We start from the raw sequence: 19,332 nt of genomic DNA, 5'->3' as shown, positions 1-19,332 counted from the left end.
ATTGCAATGATTTATTCCGAAATCTATTTAAATTACTTTGTTAGCGGGTAAATAGCCTCTAAAATAACGTGGATATTCAGCAATCCACTTAGCGCCATGGAGTCAAACTCGAATGCAGATATTTTTTTATTTTGAAAACTCTATCCAAAGCTAATTTTGAGTTTTTCAAGTGTTACCCTAACTTATTATGTATGGCTTCAAAGGCAATAACTTGTTTCTTTGTATAGGTTTTAATTAACTCATTCTTCTCACCATCCTGGCATGATTTTAATTGTGGGTGATGGTAACTTTTCATTCAGTCTTTCCCTTGCCCTTCATTCCCAACTTAAAGCAGCTGAAATAACAACAACATCTTACGAAGATTACAAAACCTGCATTGCAAAGTATGGCCAAGAAGCTCAATCTACAATTGAAAACCTTAAGTCACTCGGATGCACAGTTTTGCATTCGGTAGATGCGACTAAACTTCATGAACTCAGCGATGCGCTGAAACTAAACGGAAGCAAAATTGGTCGTGTCATTTTCAACTTTCCACATATCGGTCGGAAAGCAGGCATTAAGCTAAACAGGTTTAATAAACATGCTAGTTATTATTTTTAAGTTATTGTAAGCATGTTGTTCCTGATATAACCGTTTTGTTACTCGTTGAAAACTGTTTTGTTACTGGCCTAACACTAATTGGTATTGAATCAATAATAATAAAAAAACATGAAAAACATGCTAAAGTTATTATTTTAGGGATGTCTTAATATGCAGTTTTCTTCATTATATCTTCAGAAATAAGGTATACATCTTTTTCCATAAGAAAACATTATAAATGTATATGTTTTTTGAGATTTATTTTATAGTTAAACAATTTTTATTGTACCTTGTGGTTGATTTATGCTCATTGTTCAAATACCAAGTCTAACTCAACACCATTAACATGTAATATGACCTTTTAGGAGATTTTGCAAATTACGGTAAAGAGATTGATTTTGAAACATAATCTTTTTAGAAAAAAAACAACTTTAAAATATAAAGATTGTTTTTTTCAGGAATCTTTTAAAAGCGTTCTTTGTTTCTGTGAGTTGTGTTCTTTCTACGGATGGAACGGTTGAAGTTACTTTATGTTCGGGTCAAGGAGGAACACCTTCTGATAGCTCAAGCAGGGAAAATTGTAACCACTGGCAGGTAAGTTTTTGCAGATTTTAAGTTTTAGGCAGCGGCTGACTTTGATAACCTTACGATCTTTTGCTGCTCCCTGGGAATCTGTTTCCCAAACAATAAACATATATATCTATCTATGGATATTTCTCCCCCTGAGCCTGTGTATAACAAGCTTAAAAATTAAAAAAACAACAATATTTTTTTACATATTTTGCACATAATGTTGGAGTTTGTAGTTAACCTTAGAAGTAGGTATATTGCGTTAAAAATTAGCATTTAATTTTAACTTTTAAACTTTGTTATAGCCATATTCACTTTTTCAATCCTAACGTTGTATAGTTCAGTTTGGTTACAATTTTATCAAGTTTAATTTGCTGTAATTAAATACTGCGACAATAATTTAAGCAGTGCCACAATAAATAATTATTTTAAAGGAGGCATTTCAAATTTGAACAAAATTTTGACAAAAAAGCCCTTCAGATAAAGTTACCATTTACAAAACTTAAGTGGTTGGAATTTTTATCATTTGGTAAACATTAGAAAATATTAATACTGGAATGTATGTTTATAAATACCAAATATGTGTTGTATTTTTAGGTGGTTGAAATGGCTACATTTGGTGGTTTCGTTTTGAACCAAGTTGTACCATTTCAAACCTACCCAGGTTACATTAGCACTGGTAAGAGAGGTGCCGGGAACAAGTTTAGATTGCAAGGGGCAAGAACACATGTGTTTGTCAAATCACCCTCTTTGCCAGTATTTCAAAAAGGTAAGTCTTTTATTTTAATTAGTTTGCAAGTTAAAAATTAGAATTTTAGCCTTGTACAAGTGGTTTGTTAATAAAGGCACAAATATTTAGAAAGTGCATCATAAAATCAACCAACAATATTTTACCATATGTTAAAACTAAAAATATATCATTGTCAAACCTTGTAACTGCTATTATTATGGTTGAGATAGCAAAAATAATTGCACTTTTATTGAATCCAAATTCTATAAAATTTAAATTAAAACTATATATGACGTTACCCGATATTCTATTATGCTGTTGGTTTAAAAAGTTTCCATGAAAATACATTGAACTGATTGTCATTTTTAAGATTGGAAAATTTCACTCGACTATCTCTGTGAGTCAAACGCTACAAATACCAACCACACCCAACTTCCATCCTGCTTATCAAGGCGATTACAAATGCTGAGCAACGAAGCACAATTTCAAGCCCAAATGAACGTCTTTGAATTTGCACGTAAAAAACTAAAGAACGATCATCCAAGTTTCAACGAAGATTTGTGCGAAAAGCTGCAGAAATTGCTAGAAGTTAAAAATTGGCTTAATGTGCGAAATTCAAGCGTTGCAGAGGAGCATCATGATATATTGAACATATACAACTCGGTCCAGCAGTTTTGCCTCAATTTAAATGAACAACTGCCTTTTATCTGCTGTGGATTTGTTTTTTCACCACAAAATTTCCAGGACGCAAACTCAATATTACGGGCCCCAATAAGATGCGAAATGGTGATTATTCAGAACGAACTTCTGCCGGAAAACTCGACCTCAATCCCCGCGGAAAATTTCAGACGGAATTTTTTAGATCTATTCAAACTTGACTCGAATCGCTTCAGTTTGACAGTTATTGAAGAAAGCGCGTCTTCGTGTGAGCTTTACTCCATCAGCGCAACATCAAGCAATTCGCGTTTGCATTACAAAATAACAGACAACACTCTAGACGCGAGCTACACTGTTGGATATTCATACCTGACGCATAACAGCCTCGTTACAGTGTTAGATTTAGACATGCTGACTTGTGGTCATGTTGGAGGCCTTGGAATGCACGAAACATCTGCTCTGTGGTCTGTGTGTGCTGATACTAGGGCCAGGCTGCGTCGGGCCTGCGAGACGGGCCAGTCCTACCACAGGAGGTCGCTATACCCTCCCTCCTACGTATTCCACGTCAGTTTCTGGGTTCTCGGGAATTCCCCGTATGACGTCAAAGCAGGTACGTGTGGTTTTTAGCAGTTTGTGTAAAGTTGTTGAATATTTTCGGGGGGAACACAATATACGTTTTTTAGTTATTTTAACAAAGATTCTAAAGCCAATATATATGTTCGTTTGTTTTTTCTAGAAGTAGTTTATTTTGTATTTCCCATATAAACCGTCTGCTGACTAATAAACAAATGTACAAATTGCCTCTAACAAACCGAAGAGTTTATATTTATTTGGACGGACATGGTTTTGCGAGGCTTGGTGGATTGTGCGCTTTATATTCGTTGTTTGTCGTTTCAGTTGATGTGGACAACCGACTCCCATTCACAGAAGCAAACTTCATCGAGCTTCTTCGTCAAACCTGCGACGACTTGCTGCATTCAGTTCAACTCACCGACATCTACGTCACACCCTACGTCACATCCTTTAATCGTGACGTCATCGCACCATCACCTGAAGTAATCAGTACGGACCTTTCGAACTTGTCATGCAACGAACCAGCTTCCATCCATATCGAAACAGTTCGTGACGTCAGCGATCCGACGAATGACGTCATAACTTTTTTACGTGACGTCAGCGCATCATCACCTGACGTAACAGAAACCCACACGTCATTAAGTGACGTAGTTACAACCAACTTCTCGTCACACTCTTCATGCACCAAAACAACAATGCCTGACGTTATCAACCCTGTAAATGACGTCATACCCTGTAGACGTGACGTTGATACAACTATGACGTCAATGAGTGACGTAAATAGAACTAACCTTTCAACGAATCATTCCCACTCGACATGCAACGAACTACCTTCAACATTTACCGAAACCGTTCCTGACGTCATCGGCACCGTAAATGCCGTCATGACGTCACGCAAGAGCTGTTGCTACGCGATGACGTTTTCGTCTCACGAGTTCAGCTTGTCACGGTCCGATGCGCACAGGTTGCAAGATATGGTTCGAACGAACTTGGAAAAGTTTTTAAAAGTCGAAATACGATGAGAATTTTTAGTTTTTTACCTAAAGTTTAACAGAAACGTTTTTTCTTGTATTCGTTGGTTTTCCCTATTGGAACGGTGTTCCCATACCGCTTCACCACCGACCATCGTTTTCTTTCAGATTAATAATAAACTGTACTTGTGACGTATTGTTACGTCACGTTATGTCGTAACACTGCTTTTTACGCGCACCCACACATCATAGAAAACACGTTTTTCAAAACAAATGGATGGATATTGAATAATATTATTTTGAACAGCCGTAATGCTATAAATAAAGAATACAATTTCAAAGCGAATTTTACTTGAATTGACTGAGTAATAGAAGTTGGTAATATTTATGCCAAATACGAGTACTTTGGTTATATTCGTAGCATCTCAGATATTAAGCCTATTTGAAATATTTTTATCCACGCCTTATCTGTTGAATAGAGTTGTATGAGCGACGTGGTGTCATTTATCAGCGCCTAAAGCGCTAGTATCACCACCTGCGGAAACTCTGGAAAGGATGCACGATTAAGTATTGGAGCTCTTATTACAGCTTGACGTGTCTTCTAGGTGGAATAAATTAAGTGCTGTGTGAAAACGGACGACGATTTAACAATAGAAGTTTAAAAAATGTATAATTTTAATGTACGATTGGTGTATAATTTATTTGTCAAGGTTTATCTGAAATAAATTGGTGTTAATTTTTGCGTGTTTGTGCACTCTCTGAAACACTTTTACGAGAACAATTTGCAGGAAAAAGTACACCAATATTCCTTAACCTAATGCATTAGGCTATAGTTAAATGAGAAAATCACATAAAAACGTGATAAATGAACTCGTTTTTTTAATATTTTTAACCACGAACATTGGAAAATAATAGAAGGCCAGTTTCCACAACAAATCGATAAATTTTCTAATCTCCAATTAAAAAATCCCTAACAGATTGGAACTTAAAGTGAATGTCAGAGCAACATGATGTTAAAAATTATTAGTGTTTGATATTCATTCTACGTCTAACTGGGCCAGCCATTATGCTCAAAATATTGGAATGTGATATTTTAAGTTTGTGTTTCCAACAATTTTTGCACAAATTTAAAATGTGAAAAAGTGCGATTTCACTAATATTTGCCAAAAAACCTAGTGATTTCATAAAACGTTATAGTAATTAAATTTGTTTTCCCTCAAATATTCACAGATTAAAATTAATTATTTCTTCTCCATAGCAAAAGACGGGAAGCTTTGACAAGTGCTCCACGCTATTAACGATTTCCCAACCAACTGACGCTTGGAAAAGTTGATTAACTACCAGCCTTCCTTTACTGAGGGCTGCAGATGACACTAATAAGTGGAACGGCCTTAATGCGGTGATCTATGTTCGTGTTTTGCTATATTGAAGATACATTCACGCTTTCGTATTTGGAAAGACTGCTGTTAGAGTGTGCAGTTGTGATCAGTTTGTTTCAGTTGCCCTAATCGTTGTTATTTATTACCTCAGTATCTTTATTTGAAATATTAAAAGACAGCCCTACTTCTGTAGGGGCTTTGAAGTTCATTCTACATTATACTAATTCCTAGTTCATTTTTTTTTTCAGTTTTTAATGATAGATGAAAAAGACAAGTGTTATGTTTTTCTATAACTCTCGGCAAAAAGAAGCTCTTTACGAAAATGTTCGAACGCCCTTTTTTAATGTTTAAAATGAATCGAGAAAATTAGAATCGTCGCATTTTGATAAATTGACGCTTTTGTATTTAGAAGAGTGGTGTTAGGCTGTACAGACTTGGGCCGAAAAACTATAAATCAGTTATGGAGATGTTATTCGTTTATTTTTATTACCTAAATTTTTTTATTGTAAATTAATTTTTGTCTATTTTTTGTTCCTAATAAAATATATTTTTTTAATAATTCCTGATACAAAAAAATTCACGAAAAAGTCAAAGCATCATTTTTTACTCTTTAAAAATAAACATTTTTATGTTGGGACTATCAGAATGAAATTCCAATAGTTTCTGGTCGCACTTTGATCAAATAAAGATACTTATACCCTTTGGTGTAAAAATAATTATATTATAGGCTGTATTGATATAGAACGAGAAGCTGCAAATCTCTGTTAAAATGTTCCATTTGTTTAATTCGAAATCTTAATACCAGGGAACCAGGCGGCACTGTTTAACTACAAATTGTTTTATAATTTTAACAAGGTTTTGTGCTACTGTGCTTTAAATCAAAGTAAGATAGGACTTACTTTATATTTACATAAGTATTTGCAACTATGTTCAGTAACTTTAAAAGTCACATTGCGATAACTAAATATCTTCAGAATACTTATAGACTAACTGCATTCGTGTTTAAAGCAATACAATAAAAGGTGTTTAAAACGTAACACTAAATATGTGATAGTGAAAATCACCTTTTTGTCGACTTAATTCCTGATCAGTCAGTAATAGCAGAATACTCTGGCAAAGCTAGTAATTTTTTGCTAAATTATTAGCTTTGTTAGACTTTTCTGACAAGATGTTTAAAGCAAAAAAAATCACTTTAAATTATTCATTTTTTTTGCTATTAGATTAACTTACCCGGTGAATTAAACCTAATAAGGGCGATTAAAATCAGACCAAAAATGGCGCTGGAAAGGCCGAAATGGCAGACATCGGTCGACTTCTTCTTCAACATTGCAGCCATGACGATTGGACTCGGCAACATTTGGAGGTTCCCTTATCTTTGTTACAAGAATGGAGGAGGTTTGTCAATATATTGCAAGTGGTGTAAACAAGTTATTTTGAAATATCTTAAGTCCCAGTTAGGTCGTTTGTACTAAAACTTAAGTCCAAGTAAAATCTTTTTAAATAAACAAGAAGTCAAGTCGCAGTCAGGTGATTATTATATCAAGTCAATTCCAAGTCTAGTGCTTGTTTAAAAAACTAAACGTTGGCGTTTAAAATTGATAAAGTCGTCCATAGTGAGCACAGCACTGTTTACCGTATAGGTTTAAACTCGGTATTAAGGGTAGAGCTGTATGGTATTTTAACGCCAACCAGGGCTGGGTTAAACAGTAAGCAATATATAAGCGCGTTTTAGGGCACCACAAAAATTTCCATAGTCGAATTTTTAATGATGTCTCAGTGTTTAATGAAACAATTCGAGTTGATCAGACGACTCAGACCTCAATAGAGGCCCGGTTGAAATGAACTTTTACTGATTTTTTTTCTTAAGTATCATCTTAAACCTCTTTATATTTTCGTTGGATAATATCTTGTGTGGTTTATTGTGTCTATATTTTGAATGACACATACAAGGCACCAATCTGCCTAGAGCGGGGATTCCCAACCTTTTTACGATCTCGTACCACCTGCTCTCTAGTGTCACGCGTACAACTTCTTGTAGAACAACTAATTTAATCGAATCATATATTTATCTTCTTATTAAATGCTATTTGTAGAGTTAGCTATAAAACAGTAGATGATATCTATCAAGAGCAATCATTTGGCATAATTAACGCCCACTGTCAGACAGCGTTGTACCGGTTTTCAAATGATCTGTGCTCCTCGTCGACAATTGACATGGCCTGTGTTTTGAAGATCGTAATGATACGAAACAACAGTAATAGTTTCGTAACAATAAGAATAAGCTTCAGTTCAATTTTTTTATTTAAACAAAACCAGATCAACAAAATATAAAGTTTTGAATCCAGGGTTTTGTAAAAAAAAAACGGAAGCTACTCGCGTACCACCTGAAATACCTTCGCGTACCACAGGTTGAGAACCCCTGGCTTAGGGCCCTAAAAGGCATGATCCGGCCCTGGTCATAGCTGATACTCAGCACCATTAATCAGTATTTTGGATACTAGGATAATATCGGTGCCAACGGATGCACAGTTAACACAATTACTTCATATTTTTTGCCTGAAATTTGATTTTTTTAGAAAATAAAGGAATAACAAATTAAGGTGAGTATTTCCTAATCTTTTTTACTCCAGAGTGCACCTATAAACTTTTAAAAACGCGGTGATATCTTAAAATTACGGTGGGTCCAATGAGCTAACCAAAAAATAAAAAATTTTGCTTTCGTATGTAAAAATATTTTTTGTTGTTCCCGTTGTTCCTAGCAACCTTCCATGGCGCAACCGACAAGTTGCACTGGGTTAGTCAGCACACCTCGGGCTCGGTTAGTCTTTCTAAGTCCCGAGTCCGACTCCAGCAAAATAAACCTTTTAATTTTAAAGTAATTTATGACCTAATGAAATTAAACTTTGCACTTTTGGTTTTAGCTATTTTGTTCATCCGACCATAGTAATGACGTCACTTGTATCAGCTCTTAGCGTCGAACAATTTTCATGTCATAATTAGCTTTACGGAGACTCACACAAATTAATAAATGTCGTAAATTACATTTCAAATATTAAGCTTACTTGGTATAACTCACCGGACCACAAAACATTGCATACCTATACTTAAATTAACTACTATACAGAAATTGTTGATTCTCCGCAAAGTTTAACTAATTTAGCGCAGGGGAATTTAGCCTAAAATTCGAACGAGGTAAATGTTGATATGTGCTCTCACAAAATACAATAAAACTCAAATTATTAATAAGATAACTCACCTCACAGCTTGAGCAGCAAAGTTACTTGATCAAAAGTAAGAAAGCAACATAAGAATTAATATAAGCATATTTCTGCTGTAGATTTGCTAACCGTTCTCCCACAAAACGGTTTCCACCACATTTGATTCCAAAATGTGTGCAAGTCAGATCTAAAGCAACCAGCCTTGCGCCCAAAGCGTGATTTCAATCAAGTAATTACACGCGAGTGCAATTTCGAATTAAGCGAGGCACAGCGGCATCTCCACAAGCCAGTGTTGACTTGAAAGCTGTGTTTCTAAGAACATGGCTCAAGTCTCTTCGTTCGATTTGGTTTGGTCGCCGACTGCAGTAGTTCTCATGGTTAGTTATATTGCGGTTCTCAGAAAGATTTTCCATACCTTAAGAAGATTTTTGGGGGTTCGGAAAGATTGCTCCATACTTAAGTAGGTCGCCAAGTTTTCGCTGTTACACTTACTCTTCGCATTTGAGTCGGCGCGAAAAAAAGTGTCAGCTTCTAAAACCAGGGGATGTAAACCAGGGATGTCCAACCCGCGGCCCGCCTGATGTTTATGTGCGGCCCACCACTTATTCTCACTTTCAGTAGCCTTTATTGAAAACAATTGTTTTGACTATCATCAAAACGTGTAGAACGCGGAGTATTTGATGTAGGTTCAATCTTATATTTATTGTGAGACTACAATCGAGCCTAAAGTCGCATTTTAACATCAATCGAACACATGTGTACCAAATATTGTTGTTGTGTGTTTTTGCGGAGCGGTTCAAGGAAATATATTAGCCGAAAAGGTGTCGTTTACAATGGCATGATATAGCATTTATAAACTCAATTTAAGGCCGAGATGCGGGTGTTTTATAAATTAGGCCAAGTTGCTTTATGACGTCACGATATGACGTAACTTATGACGTCACCCCATTAATTCAATAGGTTTTGTGGCCCATCGAAAAACCATCTTTCTTTTGTGCCCTTTAAACCTGATGGTTTGCGTGAGTCATCGCTTCCAAAATATCTCTGTAACGAAAAATCACGAAACAAGTTTTTAGACGCCAGAAAAATACTTCGCCATTTTGACAGAAATCTGTCTCGCATGAAATACGATTATCCTGATGAAGGCGTCTTGCAAAGCACGTCGAAACGTCGATTGATTATAATAAATCTACTGGATGAGCAACCGTCGGTTATACTTTATGCCTGGCAGCAATAGCTTATTTCATACTTTTGATCTTCTTGTTTAGGAGTCTTCCTCATTCCTTACATAATCTCAGTAATGGTCATCGGATTTCCACTTTTCTTCCTGGAAACATCATTCGGACAATATGTTGGCAAAGGAATGATCAAGGCTTGGGCCATGATCCCACTGTTCAGAGGTAAGAATCTACACATGTCTTCCATTTGTTGACTTTACTGGCGAAATATATATATAATATCGTTTTGTCATTTACATAAAGTGACTAGCATAGAAAAATTGAAGTTTATTTGATTTACGGGAAAAACTTTTCGAGACCCTTCCTTTTTTGATATCCTTTCTTACTTTGTATTGTAACACTTACACACTTACTGAATCGTCAATAGGCATCGGTTACGCGAACGCTTTGATCACGTGGTACGCGAACAGCTTGTACGGAGTGCTGTTAGCTTGGGCTGGAAAGTACTTCATAGCAAGCTTCTCGAAAGTTCTTCCCTGGACAACTTGTGGGAATGAATGGAATACTAAGCGATGTGTCGAGCTGGCGGGTGCGAGTAGCAACTACTCGGCGAGTAATGCGAGTAGAAATGGAACTGGTGTGCCAGCTGCAGTCGAGTTTTGGCAGTGAGTACAAATTTCGATTAGAAGTGACCGATTTCAGTAGTTTCTAGATTTTTAAAATTGATATTTTTATAGAGTTAGGTCATGTCATTCGGTTAAAATTGTAAGTTGTAAGTACAAATTACAAGCGCACTGACAAGTGGCGCTACATTTTACTAATTTATTATAACATTTAGCAAATGTAAATTATTTATTTTTTAATGTAGAAAATCATATCAAATTCTAAATCTAATGTGTTCTAAGTTCAAAATAATACAGCCTATCTAAACGAACATTCGTTAAGTAATTTCTATTTTCGAGGTGAAGCTTTTCAAACCTATACGTGAGTTAATTTTGTTTTTCTGAATAGCAATAATATTATAATTACAATTAGGATTTTATTGTATTTTTATTTTGAAATAGTAAATCGGAATTTAAAAGTTAAATGGTTTAGTTATTTTAAGAAATTATTTTATTTAAGCCGGACAAAAGTAGGTAAGAAAATTAAAATCATTAAAATTGTTTTGTTTGATCATCCAGAAATGGAACTCGTTGGTCTAGGTTGGATTTATTACTATATTTATTCAATATTATGTCACAATACGAATTATGTTTTACTTGTTACGTCACAGACGAAGCGTGCTGCGCGAATCTTCAGGCATCACTGACGTAGGAGACATGAACTGGGAAATATTCGCATATCTCGTTGTACTTTGGCTGATCGCATACCTCTGCATTTTCAAGGGAATCAAGTGGTCAACAAAGGTGAAAAGTTATTCATATGCAGACGTTACTGAACAATTAAAACATTTGTGCATAGAGACATATTTTACAATCACGTCTCTTGCGAATTTTCCAACTCAGGGCCGCGCAGTTGCAGTCAGACTTCAGACTTAGCGAGTCGGTTTAGTTTTTCAAATAACACAAATCAAACTTTAATTAGCCTACTATGCAAATGACTTAGCTGGCACTTAAGTCATCTCATGCTTACAACACTGCAAAGTACATCACGATGCTAGTTTCTGCATCAGATCTGACATCATGGCCTAAACGTCAGTGCTTACGTCATCACTTACGTGTGACAGGTTGTATACGTCACTGCCTCGCTTCCAATCCTGATGATGCTCGTCGTTCTGGTGCGCGGTGTGACACTAGATGGCGCACAAGAGGGCATCGTCTTCTACTTGAGTCCGAACATTTCAAGGCTTGGAGACGCACAGGTTTGTGATGGTAAATTAACCTTTTATTCTGTTTGTGTGCATTTGTATGCTTGCTACAGCTTTATTATAAACTTTTGAGTCCAGACATTTCAAGGTTGGGAGACGCACAGGTTTGTGATGGTAAATTAATCTTTTATTCTGTTTGTGTGCATTTGTATGCTAGCTACAGCTTTATTTTAAACTTTTGAGTCCAGACATTTCAAGGTTGGGAGACGCACAGGTTTGTGGCAATGAATTAACATTTTTGTGGCATTCTGTTTGTGTGATGTTGTAAGCTAGTTTCAGCTTTATAATAAGGCTGTGAGCCCGAACATTTCAAGGTTGGGAGACGCACAGGTTTGTGGCAATGAATTAACCTGTTCTGTGGTATTCTGTGTTGCGATTTTGTAAGCTAGTTTCGACTCTGGTCTAGAATCCTACCACATTTTCACCGGAAATTATGTTGGCAGTAATATTTGTGTTAGGGTGCGAGTTAGCGTTTAGTTTGGGGGAGTCGAGTAATATTTTTATACTTATTTATTCCTTGTCCTTTTAACTTTAACAAATCATTCCGTTACTGTTAAAATAAATGTGGTAGGATCCGATCTTAGCGCCCTGGCTTCAGCTTTATTATAAGGCTGTGAAAACCCGAACACCCCAAGGCTTGGAGACGCACAGGTTTGTCGGATGAAAAGCAGTGGTTTGCGATTTTGTGTTTTATCACGCTTTCCCTTTACGGCGATGCATTTTTGACAGTTTTTATCATGGAATATGCGACGATTTCACAGAAGAAAGGAAAATATTAAGTTATATAGTATTCACCATACGTTTAAAAGAGTGTCTTATTAATAACAAAGTTTTTTCCATATTATAAAAATTGTTGTAAACCACAAAGTTAACAGCAGTAAATATATTACCATTTACCAAACATCATTATTTAATTTTGGCGTGTTGGCTTAACTTTGGTAATAATCTGCCAAAGTGTCTTTATCGCGATTACAACCTGACCGCAGAAGTTACGTTTGCTGGGCTACACTATGCACGGGTCTGTAATATAGCTTGATACAAACAGTGTAGGCCAAAAGTTCGATTAAATCGATGCGTCTTGATGAAGAGGTTTCGATACGAACTTGTATCATCATCAGTTTATGTGTGTTGTTGTTGTAGGTTTGGATGGATGCTGTGACCCAGGTCTACTATTCTTACGGCATCGGTAGCGGGGCTCTGGTAACATTGGCAAGCTACAACAAGTACAACCATAACGTATACAGGTAAGTAGTGCGATCCAAGTGTAAGGGGTGAAGTCAATTAAGGACCGAAAACATTGAACTAAATAAAAGCTTTTGGTAATTTAGTTTCTTAAAAAATCGTGTGTTTAATCCCAGGAAAAGAAGTTACAAAATAAATCGGTGAATGTAATAATTACAATTCAAGTCAGTGTTCGGTGAAATTCGAATGTCCTGCGATGAACGATGAATCATCTACAAGGCGCGATTCATAGTTTGAATATGTTAGCTAAGTTAGATTGCAAAACTTTAACTTGGACACTGAACCTTGAACAGAGGTAATTATGAGCATTGCAGACCGGTTTATCTGATGGTATTCAATGCTTGTAGTATTCCCATTAAAACTAAAAAAAATGGTACGATAAATTTCAGCGATAAACCTTGCAGGAGGCCGGATATTTCATCGTGGTTTGTATGTTTTATTTGCAGGGACTCGATCATGGTTGCTTTGGTGAACAGCGGAACGAGTTTTCTCGCTGGATTCGCTGTCTTTTCAACCCTGGGGTTCATGGCAAAACAACAGGTTAAAGTCAACTTGTGAAGCTGAATTTCGTTTTATGCCTGGTAGAAACAGCTTGTATGTTGATTTGGCCAGTCTAATAATAACTACCAGAAGATAACTTTAAACCTTCGCAAGCAAGTCAGGCTGAAAAAACAACTAGCCTGCAGTGAGGTTCGAACCCACGACCTCAGGCATACCATGTCCGTCGCTCTACCAAATGAGCTACACTGGCTCAGTGGGGAGCTATTTAAACAATAACCATAGCACTGTTGCTTGCTGCACCCTGTTTGGAAAACTAGCATGTGGTGAGATTCGAACTCGTAGTTCTACCAACTAAACGCAGGCTCAGAGGGGAGCAAGTCGAGAAACATTAACAACGTTCAGCATATTTATTTATAAACTAAACTAACAAGCTGTGATTTTCAGAACACTACAATCGACGTTGTGGCGGAGTCTGGTCCCGGCCTCGTGTTCATCGTGTACCCCCAAGCCCTGTCCATGCTCCCCTTGGCCCACTTCTGGAACGCCCTCTTCTTCCTAATGATCCTGCTCCTAGGCTTCGACTGTTTGGTGAGCGAGTTATTCTTCATTTTGAAAAGAGAATATTTTTACAAAAGTGATGAAAAGGCTTTACTGAGAATTTTGTAAATGAAAACTAGATTGTTAAATCGGTACTGTTGCCAACTTTTTCTTTGCGTTTCGGTATTTAATGTTTAGAACACAGTCATTATTTATTATAAAGACAAGCATCACTAGCATTGTTACCAGACTTAGACAACTAGATGATTTACAATTCAATGAATAAGAGCAAAATGAAGCTAATTCCAATTCTAATCTATTTTGTGAATTGCTTGTGTGCTCCAACTCTAGTTCAAATTAAAGTCGGATTTTACCAAAAACGCTATTTTTTCCAACGGCATTTTTAGTCTTTTAGTCGTAAAATAAACTCTAGTTGTCCAAGTTGATTGTAGCAAGAGATGAGCTGTTACTGTTTGTCTATTTTGATAATAAACTTGTTTTTTGACCGAGATAATAACTCTAAGAATAGTTTTTCAAAAAAAGTATTTAAAAAAACGTGAAAAAATGGTAAGTTGCCGCACATTATTAATTCATAACTACAAAAGATTAGCCTACACCCAATTTGCAAAAAAAATCCTTTATCCCTGATAGTGGCTCTTTTGTAACTGAAATACAAGTTAAATTTTGCTGATGCAAATAACTAATGAGTATCGAATTGTGGTTTCATTTTTGAGAAATGCTTTTGCCACAAAACTAAATACGGTTATAACAAATCGGCAAAAAGAAAGTTATCTGTCCCTGAACTAACGTATGGTTAATGGCTCTGTAACGCTACTTTACTTTTTTGTTCAGTTTGTGTTCCAAGAATGCCTGATTGTGTCGATCATGGACATGTTCCCGTGGTGGTACTCAAAGAAGTGGGGAAGAGAAATACTCCAGGCGATATCTGTTCTCCTAATCATCCTGATGGCATCAAGCATGCTAACTGAGGTGATTATATATAATAATGTTTTGTTTTTAAAGAAGGAGTTGATTCTTGTCACTTGAATTGCAGTTGGTTGCATTAAAACTTTTAGCTTTTGAGGTACGTCATACTTTGAGCCCTGACGTCATACTTTGAGTCCTGACGTCACTTTACAGGGAGGTATCTACGTGTTTCTGCTGCTGAACGATTACGCTGGAGCCGGATGGTGTCTCTTCTTCATCGGAACTTGTGAGTTCGTGGCTCTCTCCTGGATCTACGGCAAGGATCGCTTGTGGAGCCACGTGGAGGACATGCTTGGGAGGAAAATGAGGACTCCTTGGATCACTGCGTGCTGGAAGTTTGTGGGACCGGGAGCAACCATGGTGAGTCATCCCGAAGAATGCAGATCACAAGACTTTGCTTTAAACTAAGGGTTTTTGTACTTGGTATGTTAAGATGCCCTATAATATCGATTATGTCTCACACGTCCCTTACCATTCGGTAGCACAAACTATTTCACATAATTCATGGCTAATTTTTATTAGGCATGTCCGATAATATCGGATCGGGGCCGATACCCGATGCCAAGTGGTGGTATCGGTACTCGTCCTAAACTAGGGTGGTATCGGTTCTTGTCCGATACTAGGGTGGTATCGGTTCTTGTCCGATACTAGGGTGGTATCGTTTCTTGTCCGATACTAGGGGGTATCGCTGTCGATCTGATACCTAATTATAATAAGAATTTAATCCATAATTATCGATTCAACGCAGCCGGTTGAGCTTCTTAACTTCAAGAAATTTCTGCTTCTAACCTAAAAAAAGCATAAATTTGAACGGTTCAATTTTCATCTATTTTGCTCATTTAAAGATAGCAATGACGTCATTTGGTATCAGATCAGATCGCGATATTTTTTGTCTAAATATCAGGTATCGGCATTTACAGAAAGTAGTTCGATATTATCCCATATACAAGTAGGTCGATATTATCGGTAGTTCGATATTATCCCATATACAAGTAGGTCGATATTATCGGTAGTTCGATATTATCCCATATACAAGTAGGTCGATATTATCCCATATACAAGTAGGTCGATATTATCGTTAGTTCGATATAACCCCATATACAAGTAGGTCGATATTATCGGACGTGATGTCACCTTCCAAGGACATTTGTGCATTTCCACACGCAGGCAATCCTTATCTACTGGTTGAGCCTCTACAAGCCTCTGACTTACAACAGGACTTACTTGTATCCTGGATGGGCGCAAGCCTTGGGTTGGATCCTCGGCCTCAGCTCGTGCTTGTGGATTCCAGTCTGGGCATTCTACAGCTTGCTCTCTGCACGGGGGTCTCTGCTTCAGGTATACACCGAATCTAATTCCAGTTTAAAAGCGACTTTATTTTAATTTAGAATTCTTTTTTATCCAAAGTAAGAGTTGTAACTTTCAGAAAGAGCTTAATTGTTCTTTACATGTATTTACTTTCTGTTTAAATGTTGAAAAGTCCAAAAAGTATGGCATTTTTGGCTGCTAAAAACACAAAACTCAATAACAAGATTTAAAATTTGAGTGTGGTGTATAAATTTAGCATTTTAACTTTTTTTGTTTAATAAAAATACAGCCTAATAGCAAATTGTTACCATCGCGCTTATCTTTTTTATCAAATTTGTCCAATTTACTCATAGTTATCACATTAATAGGTAACTTGAAAGCACAGAAACTTGAAAACAACTTTTTAAATTGGATTGTGGTAGCCTATAAATTTGTTGTTGTACCTTTTTTTCTATTTAATGATGCGGTCTTGCATTAAGTGCAATTCTATATTATTAAGTTGCACTGATACATTTTTTTTAGTTATTTCCAGGGAATAAACACAGTAGCCCTACACTCGATACACACTTTTAAATATAATGTTTTTCTTAAAATTGGTATTTTACCCATGTTTTTTTTTTAACTTAATGATCTGTCATTGACTTAATGATCTGTCATTAAACTTAATGATCTGTCATTGTCTTTAATGCAAATTTAAGTCTTTTAAAGTAGCACTAATGCCATTTGCGGTTATATTTCGCGCAAATTTTTTCCAACTGTATCATAGGCTGCATTTGACGTATTTATGCTTGAATCCAAGATTTTTCCTGTTTTTTATTTGTAAGTTTTAGAATAGTTAATTAAAAATTTCATGAAACATTAGTAGACTTAAACAACAAAACTCAAGGTTTAAAAACCCGAGTGAAACCAGGATCAGAAATTTTTTCATCCGGGTTTTTAAACTTTGAGTTTTATTGTAAATATAAGCTTCAGCGAAACAGTGACTGACAAGCAGAAACCTGCTGCCAATGGTTTTGGAAGCACCCTTCTATATATATTTGTTAACTTATGTTTTTATTTTTAGCGCTTCAAATCCGTCGTAGCTTCATCCCACCTTGAAAGCCAGGCTCCTGAAACTAAAGTCAAGACAATAACGGAAGAAAACCTTAATTTCAAGGAAGGGATGATCACGGATTCGTCAGAGTACACTTTTTAACTTTTTAAAAACTTATTTTAGGCTGAAATCGTGTGTCGTGTTGTTATCTTGTAGAGCCCTTGTTTTGAAAAATAAAGTACAATGAATAGTTTTTATCCCTGACTAACAGTCGTTGCGGTTGTTATATTAAGTAAAGTGTATACACAGTTAAATTTACCGGCCCGCAAAGACCTTTCTGAGTTTGGTTTTGACCTGCGACTACACTGTCATTCGATTAAACACCAAAATTAAACACCTGAAAGGGGCGAAATGTCAGCACGTTTAAAATTAAACATGTTTAAATTCCAGGTGTTTAGGCTTTTGCCGTTTATTCTGCCAGGTGTTTAATGCTAGTATTCAGTGTTTCCAAACAAATTTCACAATATATTATGAGGTATACAATTTTATTATACCAAACAAAACGAATAATAATATAAATATCGCATTTTTAATACAATGCAGGTGTTTATGCAAACAAAAATGCGTATGTGATAAAAAGACCTTTTTTTAATATTTATAATTGCTATGTTTGGCAAATTTTCAAGGTGGGGCCTTTCGTACATTGTTTAAAAGCATATAAAAACACAGACCAGTAGGATGGATAACTTAAATCCCGTGTATATTAACAGGCTCGAATATCAATGAAATATAATTTAACAATTCGTTCAATAAGTGTTGTTCTTCCACAAATTTAATGTCCATTCCATCCACTAATATACAAATGCAGAAAAGCTGCTGTGCCGTCCACTCCAAAGGTTTGCCCAATAAAGGCCTCGGAGAGTTTTTCTTTTTAGAAGACGAGTTGAGCATGGCTGCCTAAGAAATAAAATTTAGATCAATATAATACACTGCAGTGATTAAATTATACACTATCACTGAACAACTCTTTATTCATTTGCTCATAGTAAATTTTTCAAGTTATTCACCAGAACCACTACATGCCACGTCATAAAACTATGTTTTAGTTTGTCACCTATCACTACAAAAGCATATTATTATGACATGCACTAGGTTTGGGGGCAATGTACTCTTTGAGCATAGCATTAGAAAATGTATTATTTATGTTACATTGTAACCTAAAGATAGCGCAATGATTACAAAACAAGTTCATTTTTATTGTATTAATATCTTCATGACCCACTAAAATTAAAAAAAAAGGTTCACCCTACTATGAAAACCCAATTAAATCATTAAATAATTTCACATAAAAAGTAAATATGTGAGCCAGAATATTGCATTGGCCATTATGTTTTATTAAAATAATTGCTTAAACTAGTGATACACAATCTGACCAAAAAAAGTCGCCCAATACTGGGACATGCAGATCAAACATTATACACAAGTTATGGAACACAACACATAAATTAAAAATCTATTCAATTATATGTATTTACCACAAATTTTAAGGTTCGATAAATGAACTTGGGAAGAAGAAAATTTTAGTTTGTTTACCTTGTGTATCAATTTTTGTAGATCTATACTCTTTTGTTGTTTTCCACTTGAACTTTGTCACAGACTTTTATTTTACCATCTTACACTGCAGTTAAAATTCCTGTAAATAAATAAAAACTCTAATTATGTAAACTATATCATTTTATTAAAGCGTCAGTAGCATACCAAAAGTACTACATATTAAATTTTACATTTAAAGCTTCAATGTAAGATTTAAACTATGGAAATGATAAATTAAAACTAAAACACATATTAAAGTACTAGAAATTTAACAGAGATAAAAAAAAATTAATTTGCTGGCTGCTACACCATTGTCATTTCGGCGAAATAAATTTTTGCAATTTTTTTGATTTTTTTTTTTAATTTTTTTCGCTGTTTACCACATAGTACATATATTGTGAATTGAAAG

General features: G+C 35.7%; 2 protein-coding genes across 2 annotated transcripts; both read left to right on the top strand.

Moving 5' to 3' along the window:
- Nucleotides 1–233: 233 nt before the first annotated feature.
- LOC146163100 (ferredoxin-fold anticodon-binding domain-containing protein 1 homolog) lies at nt 234–4,313 on the top strand. Its single transcript, XM_083382542.1, has 5 exons — nt 234–569; nt 1,038–1,173; nt 1,747–1,918; nt 2,250–3,146; nt 3,434–4,313. The coding sequence occupies exons 1-5, from the start codon at nt 262–264 to the stop codon at nt 4,129–4,131; spliced, it is 2,211 nt and encodes a 736-aa protein (XP_083238668.1). The 5' UTR covers nt 234–261; the 3' UTR covers nt 4,132–4,313.
- A 2,420-nt stretch (nt 4,314–6,733) lies between these two features.
- On the top strand, nt 6,734–17,492 carry LOC146163099 (sodium- and chloride-dependent GABA transporter 2-like). The gene is made up of 12 exons (XM_083382871.1): nt 6,734–6,854; nt 9,946–10,077; nt 10,283–10,520; nt 11,129–11,261; nt 11,582–11,716; nt 12,863–12,966; nt 13,411–13,504; nt 13,910–14,053; nt 14,855–14,992; nt 15,143–15,349; nt 16,157–16,327; nt 17,361–17,492. Exons 1-12 carry the CDS (start codon nt 6,734–6,736, stop codon nt 17,490–17,492), a joined length of 1,749 nt encoding a protein of 582 aa, XP_083238997.1.
- Nucleotides 17,493–19,332: the final 1,840 nt, after the last annotated feature.

The sequence above is a fragment of the Ascidiella aspersa genome, chromosome 2, assembly GCF_963924565.1.
Source record: "Ascidiella aspersa chromosome 2, kaAscAspe10.2, whole genome shotgun sequence".
NCBI lineage: Eukaryota > Metazoa > Chordata > Ascidiacea > Phlebobranchia > Ascidiidae > Ascidiella > Ascidiella aspersa.
The sequence above is the reverse complement of the archived record's forward strand: the minus strand, read 5'-3'. Positions and strand labels throughout refer to the sequence as shown.

Excerpts from the sequence above, each read along its gene's own strand:
- LOC146163100 (XM_083382542.1), top strand. The coding sequence starts at position 262 with ATGATTTTAATTGTGGGTGATGGTAACTTTTCATTCAGTCTTTCCCTT. Across the intron at positions 1,174-1,746 it reads AAAATTGTAACCACTGGCAG|GTGGTTGAAATGGCTACATT; the intron begins GTAAGTTTTTGC and ends TTGTATTTTTAG. Across the intron at positions 3,147-3,433 it reads CCCGTATGACGTCAAAGCAG|TTGATGTGGACAACCGACTC; the intron begins GTACGTGTGGTT and ends TTGTCGTTTCAG.
- LOC146163099 (XM_083382871.1), top strand. The coding sequence starts at position 6,734 with ATGGCGCTGGAAAGGCCGAAATGGCAGACATCGGTCGACTTCTTCTTC. Across the intron at positions 10,521-11,128 it reads GCTGCAGTCGAGTTTTGGCA|ACGAAGCGTGCTGCGCGAAT; the intron begins GTGAGTACAAAT and ends GTTACGTCACAG. Across the intron at positions 16,328-17,360 it reads CACGGGGGTCTCTGCTTCAG|CGCTTCAAATCCGTCGTAGC; the intron begins GTATACACCGAA and ends TTTTATTTTTAG.